Source organism: Dryobates pubescens, chromosome 21 (assembly GCF_014839835.1).
Source record: "Dryobates pubescens isolate bDryPub1 chromosome 21, bDryPub1.pri, whole genome shotgun sequence".
NCBI lineage: Eukaryota > Metazoa > Chordata > Aves > Piciformes > Picidae > Dryobates > Dryobates pubescens.
Window position 1 is genome coordinate 18,545,821 of NC_071632.1, and position 12,124 is coordinate 18,557,944.

Sequence of the window (12,124 nt, forward strand, 5' to 3'; positions counted from 1 at the left end):
TGTAAGTTTGGGAGCTTTTCTGTAAAACTGAGAGATTTCCTATAATGTTTTCCTGTAAAGTAGTTGAGACTTTCCCTGTAAAATCAGTCACAAGACACAAAACCTTCAGATCCACTCTCTCTGCAAAGAGAATAAAGAGCAACATCTGCCAGTACCTTCGCCTCTGCCCTCAAGGGAAATCTGTCTTTAACAGACACTTGAAAGCATTCAGGCTGTATGAATAAATGAAATCAGCAAACACAAATGGCTATTAATAGCAGCAAGGGGCAGTGACCAGCTAATGGGCCATTCCCCTGTCATTGTACTATCCCAGACGAGCTTTATATAGCTTCCCGGCCTGTTCAAATTGTTGTACAACTAATTGATGTAATTAACATCTTGTCCCTCTTTTTCCTCTGGCAATGATAAGCTGTGGCACGCTGATGATGAGAAACAGGATATAGGGATGAGGTTTTCCATAGCAAATTCAAAAGATATGGGCTGGTCTGCTGGAAAGGCTGCAGCCAGGTGGGGGTTCTCCCAGGCAACCAGCACCAGAACAAGAGGACACAGTCTCAAGCTGCACCAGGAGAGGTTTAGGCTGGATGTTAGGAAGAAATTCTTCCCAGCAAGAGAGATTGGCCATTGGAATGTGCTGCCCAGGGAGGTGGTGGAGTCACCATCACTGGAGGTGTTTAGGAAGAGACTGAATGGGGTGCTTGGTGCCATGGATTAGTTGATTAGATGGTGTTGGGTGATAGATTGGACCGGATGATCTCGAAGGTCTTTCCCGACCTGGTTAATTCTATTCTATTCTGTTCCATTCCATTCTATTCCATTCTATTCTATTCCATTCTATTCTATAGCGTCTCCAAGGAGAAGGACCTGGAAGTACTGGCAGACAAGTCTTCCACCATTAGCCAGCAACATGCTTTTGTGGCCAAAAAGGTCAATAGCATCCTGACTGAAGTACATGAAGGTGGCGATGAGCAGGTTGAGGGAAGTTCTCCTCTCTCCTCTACTCTGCTCTGGTGATACCACATCTGGAGTATTGTGTCCAGTTCTGGGCTTCTCAGTTCAAGAGAGAGATAGAACTACTGGAGGGAGCCTAGTAGAGGCTACAAAGATGCTGAGGGGACTAGAGCATCTCTGTGAGCAGGAAATGATGAGAGACTGGTGGTGTTTAGCCTGGAGAAGAGCAGCATAAGACAGGATCTTCTCAATGCTCAGCAAGAGCTAAAGGGCAGCTGTGAAGAGGATGGGGCAAAACTCTTCACGGGTGGCCAGCAGTGGGTACAAACTGGAACCCTAAACATGAGAAGAAAAACTTCTTTCCTTTGAGGATCACAGAGCCCTGGACAAGGCTGCCCAAACAGGTTATGAATTCTTCTCTGGAGAGTTTAAAAATCTGCCTGGACATTGTGATCCTGAGCAACCTGCTTTGGGTGACCCTGTTTTAAGCAAGGGAGTTAGACCAGAGGATCCCCAGAGGTACTTCTGGCCCCCACCATGCTGGGATTCCATGACTCTGTTTTTTTCCCATCTTTTGCACATTACCTTTTAAAATTGAATGGTTTATTGATTTGTTCACTAGAGACTGGATATGACTTTAGGATTTGTACAGTTAAGCCCTTTCCCTAAAAGTGAGCAGGTTTCCTGGTAATGTCAGGAAGTCGAACAGCCTGGAATTAGGGAGCTGTTTCCAGGGCCTCCTAAACAGAGGGATTTTCATTTTCCCTCCTCAGCAGGTAGTGTAAAAGACAACAAACCTGTCCATCTGTCTGAGCTCAAAAAGCTAGCAGGACTGGGGAGAAAAGAACAGAAAGGAGAAGGTTATTTTTCATATTGTTACCCTTATTTCTGAAACTTGTTTGGGTCTTCACACTATAGCAGCCATCTACCTGTGGTTTTTCTTGAGCTGAAGGGAGCATTGCCCTTAATATTAAATGAAATGGTCCATAATGTGCTGGGGAGTGGAGAGGCTTCCACATTTGCATAATATATGGAGATCAGTCTGGGCTTGAGCTGTTCTTCCAAAATAAGAAATCCAGAAGTGTTATGCCACTGACCTGCACCTTGGAACTCTTGCCCTTGTTATGCCTTTCTCTCTCTTTTTCTGCTGAAAACAGCAGGGAGAGAACATACAGATTGACTGATTCAGGTTGGGATTTGCAGACTGGTCCACTTAAACCCCTCTAACCAAGCAGCTATTCCAGAGGAAGCCTCATCCCTGAGGAATAAGAAGGCATCTCCCTGGAAGCCTTTGCCTTAACCAACCATTCTTCTCCATTCCCAGCAGTGCTGGGTTGCTTTCCCAAGTACAATTCAACCCACATACAGAGTTCATGGCAATGCTGGGCCCTCTCCTGTGCCTCTAACTGCTACCCATTTGCCATCATTCTCAGCATCTCTCAGGACTGAATCCAACAGAGAGCCCCAGGCTCTGCCAAGAAGCGAGATGCTTTTGCCCTGCATGCTGTAGCTTTGCAAGCTTCTTGCTCTGGAGCTGGAGGAACCCCATAGTGACAGCATCAGCTGGGGAATCAAAATGGAAAATAAAGCCTTGCTATTTTCCTCAGCATTGGTGGAACCCAAAGAGAAAAGGGAGAAAAAAAAATGAAATAAATAAAAATGATCAGAAATAAAAAAGGAAAATAATAATAAAAAAAGAAGTAAGCAGAGAAGGGAGGGGTAGAATGAAAAGACATGTAGAACAGGCAGGAGGAAAAAGGGAAAATAATGAAAATGAGGAAAAGGAAGGAAATGGGGGTGGGGGGAAGGGGAAGCATAGAAGGGGAAAGGCAAAAAGAAAAAGGGAAACAATAAAAAATGGAAGCTGGGGAAGAGAAAAGCAGTGAAACGGAGAGATGGGAAACAGAGAAAGGTGGGGGAACAGGGGGAAAAGGGGAGAAGAGGAAGAGGGAAGACAGGGAAAAGGAGAAAAGGGGAGAGAGGAAAAAGGAGAGAAGGGGAAAAGAGGAAAAGAAAAACAAGGGGGAAGAAAAAAAGAAGGAATGAGGGAAAAGTGAGGAGGAAGGAAAAGGGAAAATAAAAAAAAAAAAAGAAAGGAAGGGGGGAAGGGAGAAAAAGGAAGGAACAAATAGAAGAAAGAAAGGAAAAAGAAGGAAAAGACAAACAAGGAAGAACCAAAAGAAGAGAAAATTAATAAAGGGGGACAGACAAAGGGGTAGGAGGAAGGTGGAGGGAGCAAATGGGTGAAGAGCGAAGAAGCGCGGGGCGGGGGGGGAGGAGGAAGGCGAAGGACCTCAGGGACAGCCCGGAAAGTGCAGCGGGCACCTGGGGCGGGGATGGGGGGGCGGGAGGAGGCGGTTTCGTTCCCGCCCCGCGCAGGGAGGCGGCCGGGGGCGGTGCGGAGGGCTCCGGCGGAGCGGGCGCGGAGAGGCGCGGAGCGGCAGGCGTAGAGGTGCCGCTTCCTCCCCTGGATGCGGTCAGGCCGGTGCCGGGAGCGGAACGAAGCGCTGCCCGCGGCCGCCCCGCCGGGACTGTGCGGTGCGGGGTGTCCCCTGGTCCAGCATGGAGTACTCAGTCCTGGGCATCCTGGTGCCGCTGCTCGGCTGGTTCCTCTCCGCGGTGAGTCCTCCCGGGGCTCAACTCCCGGCTCTTCCCCGCTACCTGCTCGGCGTTTATCGGCTTAGCCTCCGGCAAACTTTGGGCAACTTTGCAGGCGCGGTTGGTTTAGGGCAGGTGGATCTGTGCTTGGTTTCCTTCCACCCTCCCCTTAAGATAAGCTAGAAGATAGCATTGGCTTAAATTTCTTTTTGGTCAAGGTGTGCTCCCTGTTCGAGACTGAGAGGTTCTCCCGAGCTAGGGGAATTCGCCCTACAGGAATTCGCCCTGGGGTTTTAGTGGTTTATTTCAGGCTCTTGGGTTCGTTGTCATTCAGGTTTGCAGCCTGGCTTTCGGTTTGCTTTGGTTTCTCTTCAGGAGCTTGATCATTTCGTGCAAAGATCCCTCCCAAACCTGAGGATGAAATTCCTAGAGGTGATGCAGTTGGGGCTAAGGGGCTCTCGGATGGGACCTTCCTCTGGTTGAAAAGCAACTGCCCGTGAGAAGTTCAGCAAAGCGCTGCCCTCTGGCACCAAAATCTCACGTGAATGCCCTGTTTGAGGAAACAGCAGAAGCTGGGGGCAAAGGATGTGTGTGTTTTCTGCCTTCTGTGTCCCTCCTCCTTAGAATTTCCAGGCTTGCAGGTCCCTGAGTGGGGCAGGGCTGTTTCACTCCCCGCCGCGGGTGGCTCACAGCACTGCGTGGAACTGGGGAACGGACTGGTTTCTGCTGGAGCTGTGGCTCTGTGCGCACACACGTGTGTGTGGAAGCTGCTGCTCCGAGCCGGGAGCGCAGGGTTCCGCACAAATTGCTGAAGCTTTGTTCTTGCAGATCATTTCCTTGCAGCGATTTCTCTCATGAGACCATTTTTATTCAGCAGACTGAGGTGGGGAGGGGAGGAGATGGGTTCTGGCTCTGGTTGAGTTTCCCTCTTGCTTCTAATCGTCTCCCCCATTTGTTTCCTCTCGGTAAAAGGTGAAGTTGCCTCACCAGCGTCCTGTTGGGTTGGGTGATGTTGCCCACAGGAACTAGGTTGTGCCACTGGTACCTGGTGGCAAGTTGCTTCTGTTTGCTCTGCTCTGATGGAGACAGTGGCTGGCTTGGAGCTGCTCTGATCCCCAGCAGGCAGTCAGACCAGCTAAGCTGTGCCTCAGAGGGTGGAATGTAACCCAGATTTGTCACTGCATCACTTGTCTCTCCTTTCTTGTCCCCCTGTCCCTTAAGAAATTAGGCAAATGGGCTGATTTCAATTCCTTTTGGCTGTCATCTTGAGCCACCCAGCCATCTACATTGCCAAAGATTTTCTTTGAGGAAACAGAGGCTGGGAAAAATGGATTAAAATATTTTTTTAAATGACCAGGCATTTAGTTCCTGGAATTTTAGAGACTTTGCTTAGGAAAGATCCAAAATAGCTCATGTCCATGGCTGGAGCTAGAGAAATGGGAAGGGGGCAGAGCTCCCATCAGCAGCTGGAGCTGCTCCAACTCCTGCTTCCAGTGAAACCCACAGCAAAAAATAATATAAAGTCTCATTTCTTTATACATCATTGGCATGAAAAGGTCCTCTGGAGCCAAATCCTGCAGACTTTAGTACCATAGTCTGCTGAAGTTCAACATGCAGTTGGTGGCAGGATTGGTCCATTTTGCTGGTTCTCTTGGGTTGGACTTTACTGTCCATAAGTACAACTCCTAAAGCTTGGGACAATGGCAAGGCACAGCCTGGGTGCAATCTTGTACCAGCTCCTTCTCAGCCCTTTTATGATCTTGTTGTTTCATGCTTTATCTCACTTCCTTGCCCGTGGTTTAGAGGGACCGTTGGTTGCTTTCTCATTCTTTCACTGTGTTGATGATCCTGAGCCCTGGTTCCTAGCAGTGTCTTAGAGATTCACATGGTCCTGAGTTGCAAGGTGGCTGATGTCGAAGTGCCTCAATGCTAGAGAAAAATCCCTGTTGGTTTTGTTTCTTGGTTGAAACCTGGGACTTGGTGTTGACAGGCTGGGGACAGAGTGGCTGGAGAGCAGCCAGGCAGAAAGGGACCTGGGGCTAGTGATTGACAGCTGGATGAATATGAGCCTGCAGTGTGCCCAGGTGGCCAAGAAGGCCAATGGCATCCTGGCCTGGATCAGGAACAGTGTGGCCAGCAGGAGCAGGGAAGTCATTGTGCCCTGTACACAGCACTGGTTAGGCCACACCTCAAGTCCTGTGTCCAGTTCTGGGCCCCTCAATTTAAGAAGGACATTGAGACACTTGAATGTGTCCAGAGAAAGGCAACAAGGCTGGGGAGAGGCCTCGAGCACAGCCCTGGGAGGAGAGGCTGAGGGAGCTGGGGTTGCTTAGCCTGCAGAAGAGGAAGCTCAGGGGATACCTTCTTGCTCTCTACAACTCCCTGAAGGGAGGTTGTAGCCAGGTTGGGGTTGGTCTCTTCTCCCAGGCAACCAGCATCAGAACAAGAGGACACAGTCTCAAGCTGTGCCAGGGGAAGTTTAGGCTGGAGGTGGGGAGACAGATCTTCACAGAGAGAGTAATTGGCCATTGGAATGTGCTGCCCAGGGAGGTGGTGGAGTCACCATCCCTGGAGGTGTTCAGAAAAGGATAGGACGTGGCACTTGGAGCCATGGTTTGGTTGGTCAGGAGGTGTTGGGAGACAGGTTGGACTTGATAATCTCTGAAGTCTTTTCCAACCTTACTGATTCTATGATTCTCAAAGCCACCATCACTCTGCCATGTACTAATCTGGTGCTTGGCACATATGACGGCTCAGCAGAAATTTGTTTTTGTTCTTATGATTTGTTGTGATAATTTGAATTGATATGTCCTTGGGGAAAAAACCTCTGGATTGGCTGGTTGGGAAGTGCAGTGCCATAATAAAGCTGTTGTGGTCATGTGGGTTCTAATTGCAGTTATAAACTTTCACCTCGGCCTCTCATGAGCTACAAGTGTGGAGAAAAAAAAAAGAAACGGAAATTAGGCAGAACTCCTTTGTTGTAGTTCAGCACACCATGCTCACCAGGGACCTGCCTCCCCCAGCAGCCAGCTTTTGGCATTGGCAACTGCTGAAGTCAGTGGTGGGGGGCATGGGGCAAATCCAGAGTAATCCCTAGAGGGTCAGTTTAGGTTTTGGGGGGTGTAACTGAGACCATCTGGCCAGGAGAGCTACAACCTGGACTATTTCACCGTCCCTGGAGGTGTCCAAAAGGGGATTAGATGTGGCACTTGAAGCCATGGTTTAGTTAGTCAGGAGGTCTTGGGTGACAGGTTGGACTTGATGATCTTTGAGGTGTTTTCCAGCCTTATTGATTCTATGATTCTCTTTATTGATTGATTATTTATGATTCTATTTATTTTATTTTTGATTCTATGATTCTATTTATTTATTATGTTTTTTTCAGAGTGTGTCTAGTAGATGAGATGTGGATAATTTGGAGCACTTGGTGGATTCCACATGCCTTCAGTTTGCAGACTTGTTGAATTAGCCAAGTCTGTCCAGCTGGTGTAATTTGTGCTTTTCTTCAGAGTCTCATTCTGCTCCAGTCACGAAGTGGATGCGTGATGGAAAGGAATAAAATAACTTGTCTCTGATCCTTCAGCAGTCTGAGTTTAAATGCTGGAAACAGGATCATTGGGGGGGGGGGGGGGAAGAGAAAAAAACAAAGGCAAATCAGATCAATTTAAGCTCATGGGACAACCACTTCAACCCTGTCTGCATCTCTTTCATCCTGTCCTTGACCGAGCAGTTAGACAAATACATTTAAACCAAAATAATCAATGGGTTTTGCCAAAGAAGCTGCATATGAGAATCCTCTAACCCAATTCCTGCGTCCCACACAAAGATCCTTTTGCAATGACAGCTTGTGTTTAACAAAGGCCTTGCCCCAAAACCTCAGTGTGTTACTTGGGTGTAGGATTTATTCAATTTATAGACGTACAAATGCATGACTGACTTTATTTAAAGCTATCCTGGAGAACCAGTTTTCCAACCCTGTATTCTGGGTAGCTCAGAAATTCTCCTTGCATCTCAGCAATGCTGGAAGTTTTCAGGGGGCATGTTTCCAGCAGCACATACACTTGGAAGCTCTTAGTTAGGGTAAAGCAAGGCAAAAGAGCAAAACAGGCTAAACCACAGTAGCCAAGGGGAAAAAAAAATCAGATGGGGAGTGTTTAAGATTAGTTTCCAACAGCATGTTGCTCCAGCCCCACAGTGTGTCAGCAGAAGAATTCACATCCTTCAATGTCAAACCCTCCCCACAGCCAAGAGGTCTGTGTCCAGCAGGAAACCTCAGGAGAACCAGCCAGGAGGGAAATGGTGGTGTATCATAAAAGGAAACGAGGCTGCATCTGGAGCCCTGGGTCCAGTTCTGGGCTCTCCAGTTCAAGCAGGGAGCTGTTGGAGGGAGTCCAGTGGAGGCTACAAAGATGCTGAGGGGACTGGAGCATGTGTGAGGAGGAAAGGCTGGGAGACCTGGGGCTGTTGAGCCTGGAGAAGAGTAGCCTGAGAAGGGATCTGATCAATGCCCAGCAAGAGAATGGGACCAGACACTTGTCAGTGGTGCCCAGTGATAGAACAAGGCTCAGTGGGCACAAACCAGAGCCCAGGGGTTTCCGCTTGAACATGAGGAGAAACTTCTTTGCAGTGAGGGTGCTGGAGTCCCATAGCAGGCTGCCCAGAGAGGCTGTGGAGTCTCTTCTGGGGAGATTCCAAACCTGCCTAGACATTGTGATCCTGGGCAGCCTGCTGTGGCTGGCTCTGCTTTAGCAGCAGGGTTGGATTAGATAATCTCCAGAGGTTGCTTCCAACCCTCCCCATTCTGGGATCCTATGATTATGAGTCCATAGGGTGTCTTAGGAAGAGGGAGAGTTGCTGAATATTTCACATTGGGAGGCAGATGGGACCCTGGATAGAGAAAGCTGCCTGGCTGGTGAATTTGGAGGTGCACATGCCTGTTGTTCCTTCTCCTCCCCCCCTTTTTACAGTGCTTTGAAAGCTCTCTGTTTCAAACTGCTTTGTGTTGTACTCTCAGCAGCAATGTGACAGCCAGAGGGCTGCACCAGATAAAAATGCAAATTGTGGTGCACTGTGTTTTGTGCAAAGTCCATCCAGTGCTGACTTGAAAGGCTGCTGTGACATTTTGTTCTTGTTTTCATTGTTTCCTACTGATGTGACTTTGCTGGGTGGTTATTTGCCTCTCTCTTCCTCACTTGAACATCAGAGGAGGGGGTCACAGTAGTTGGTGGATGCAAAGGAAGAAAGGTGGGACATGAGTAAGGGATGGGTCTTGTGTCATGGAAGAGGTGTTTCAGCCCTCCTGAGGGTGCCTTGGAAAAGGCAAACATGGAATTTCTGCTGTATTTTAGGGAGGAACTAAAACAAAAGACAGCCTTTTCCCTTTATCAGAGGGTCTCCAGCAGAAACAGATGGAAAGATTGGTACCTCACAGAATTGGAGGGTTTAGAAGGGACTGCTGGAGATCACCTAGCCCAACCTCCCAGCTAAAACAGGGTCACTCAGGTTGCCCAGGATCAGTGTCCTGGCAAGTTTAGAATCTCTCCAGAGAAGTAGGCACCACAACCTCTCTGGGCAGCCTTGCCTAGGACTCCAGCACCCTCAGAGTAAAGAAGCTTTTCCTCATGTTTAGATGGAACCTTCTGTGTTCCAAATTGTGCCCATTGCCCCTTGGCATGTCACTGGGCACCACTGACAAGAGCCTGGCCAAATCCTCTTGCCCCTTGCCCTTTAGCTATTTATCAGCACTGAAAGGATCCCCTCTCAGTCAGCTCTTCTCTGGGCTAAGCAGCTCTAGATCTCTTTGTCTTTGCTCGTCAGAGAGATGCTTCAGTCTCCCCAGCATCTTTAGATCCTTCATTTGGACTCTCACTAGAAGTTTCTCATGGAAATCCATCTCCCACTTGCCACGTAATATGCTGACTTAATCTGGTAGGACTGGAAAGTTACCTGGTGTTTGGTCTAGTTTGTAGGCACAAGTCTTTGTTGGAGAAGAGAGGGAGGGTACAGGCAGGGTAGCTCTCTGTTCAACATCAAATGTCCCACTTATTGGCAGTCTGAGGAAGGGCACCAGACACCAGGTAGATCAATATGACCCAAGATGAGACCTGACCGCACTTGGAGGAGATTTGTCACGCTCTGCATGGCATCCGTGGCTCAAATTCAGGAGAGGAGCCACATTATCTGTGCAAAATAGAAGCTCTTCCTCAAGTTTCGATGAGGAGTGGAACTCTGCTTCATTTTGTGAGCATGGGAGGTCAGGTCCTGCCCTCAGATCGAGTCAGCACAAGTGTGGCAGTGTCATTCTGCAACTGCAAATGGGATTGCTGCTGCATCACGTTGGCTCACTGGAAATGGATGTGTAGGAAATGCTGTGTGATGAAACACAGCTCCAGGCTCTGCTTTTATCAAGTATGGTTTTTTCTCTTCTATATTAAAGAGGAATCTTTCTTTCTTTCTTTCTGTCTGTCTGTCTTTCTTTTGTGAGACCCAAAATCTAAGGGATGCAACCCAGAAAATTCTTCAGTCATAGGCTTAAAAATATATACAGCTCGGTCAAGGGTGCTACTTTGAGACCCCAGAGCAGGAGTTACAGCCAAGAAGGTGGAATGGAGGCCATGGGCAGGCAGACAGAAGCTCCTGCTCCCTCTGTGAGACTTGCCAAGCCTGCCTGCTGAGTGGCACTGGTTTGTCCTCCTGCCCAGTGCAGCCAGGCAGAGTTTCACTCAGTGAGTGCTGAGTGTGTGCTGTGTCACTGCTCCTTTTCTTCCACGCTCCCAGATGTTTTCCAGAAGTCACGAGGCCTTACAGCTTCATTTGGGTGGGACCTGAGCCAAAAGGGAAAAAGTCTGTACCTCTGAAAGTGAGATCCCAGAAGACTGCAGTGGAAGAAAACTCAGACCCTTTGATTTGAGCTATGAGAAGGGCAGGGAAATGATGCCAGCCATCAGATTGGCCTCCCTCCAGAGCTAACACAGCTATTGCTGTGCCAGAGAGGTCCTGTGCATGACTGGGGAAAGCTGTTCACCAGCTGAGCGGTCTCCTTGTCACCATTCCTTTTTGGAACAACCTGCAGCTTGCTTGGCTTCCTGCCTGACCACCAGGGATTTCTCTGGGATGATTTATTTCTCTGGGCATGAGCTTCACCTTTCACATTACAAGACCCATAACACAGGGAGAGTTCATTCATTAGTGCTCAGAAAGTGCCTTGGGGAAGGTTTGAGAAGAGGACAGGCTTCTGAAGCCACCAGGTGCTGAATGCTCCTTGAATACAGCCCTTTTAATGGGGTGATACCAGACTTAGAATCATAGAATCAATAAGGTTGGGAAAAACCTCAAAGGTCATCAAGTCCAACCTGTCACCCAGCACCTCATGACTCTAAACCATGGCACTAAGTGCCATGTCCAGTCCCTTTCTGGACACCTCCAGGGATGGTGACTCCACCACCTCCCTGGGCAGCACATTCCAATGGTTAACAGCTCTCTCTGTGAAGAGCTTTCTCCTCACCTTCAGCCTGACTTCTTCAGCAGTGGCTTCTTAGTAAACCAAAAGGCTTCTCAAGGCATAAATAAAAGTGCAAAAGTTTCTTTCTGATGAGGATGTTGTTAATAAAGCACCGAGATTTATTTAGAGTGTGTGTGTGTGTGTGTGTTCTGAAAGCTCAGCTTTATTAGAATCATCTACTGGCTATTAGCCTTGCTACAAATCACTTTGAAACTGCTTACCCTAACGAGGAAAGAGCTCTAATGGCAAGAGCACTTATGCTTAATAATTGCCAGTCTGCACAAATATAAATAGGCTGTGTGAACACAGCTTGACCTGCTGGAAGTGAGCAGGTGAGGTTAAGAGGTGGAAGCAGGTGTGATATTTCATTTCCATTCCTTTCTGGTCCTTGCCTCCCATATTCCTTCCCCCACTCGCCCACTGGTGATGCAGGTGCCAGGCAGATGTGGCGCCTGAAGTCACAGCAGCCCTGGTGTGAAGGCAGCATGGGTGACATCAACACTCAATTCAGCAGTTTTTAGGTGGTTGGTTTAAAAAGGTAACTCAGGGACATTTTTGTGCACAGGCTTAGGGTTGCTCAAGGCTGGAAGGCACACATTAGTGCTGCTTTACTGGTGGCTTACTGTGCTGGATTTTATCCACAGCTCTAACTTCATATATGGTATTTCCAGGACTTAAAGAGCTATTTGAGCTTCTGAGCTGTGCAGGAATTTTATAGAGCCTGATGTACTTTACATTAACAAAGTCACTTTTCCAGTCAACTGAAACATTGGATATTAACAGCCTTAAACTCTTCAATTAGTCCCATTAGGTGGATTTCTCACCCCCCAGGGCAGTCACTAACCATCCATTTCACTGTTTGCTCTCCTGGGAGATGGAGATTTAACACTTCTGCCATTTGCATTTAAATTCAAGTGTTAGAACTGATTTGGCATTGTTTCCTCATTCAAAACCAGGCTGGGATTATTCTTTGCTGCTTTACACTAGCGGGCCAGATAACAGATTGGTGATGCTGTTTGGATAAAGTCCTGGATGTCACACCTCAGCTTCATTGATTTACATCGTTTGAAACTC

At 48.1% G+C, this 12,124-nt stretch overlaps 1 protein-coding gene across 1 annotated transcript in view; it reads left to right on the top strand.

Annotated features, from left to right (window-relative positions):
- The first annotated feature begins 3,406 nt into the window (after window positions 1-3,406).
- Window positions 3,407-12,124, top strand: part of LOC104298092 (vasoactive intestinal polypeptide receptor) — a 97,053-nt gene continuing 88,335 nt past the window's right edge. The window contains exon 1 of the mRNA XM_054171253.1: window positions 3,407-3,570. Coding sequence (XP_054027228.1) covers window positions 3,514-3,570 — 57 coding nt within the window. The 5' untranslated portion in view covers window positions 3,407-3,513. The remainder of the gene's footprint in view (window positions 3,571-12,124) is intronic.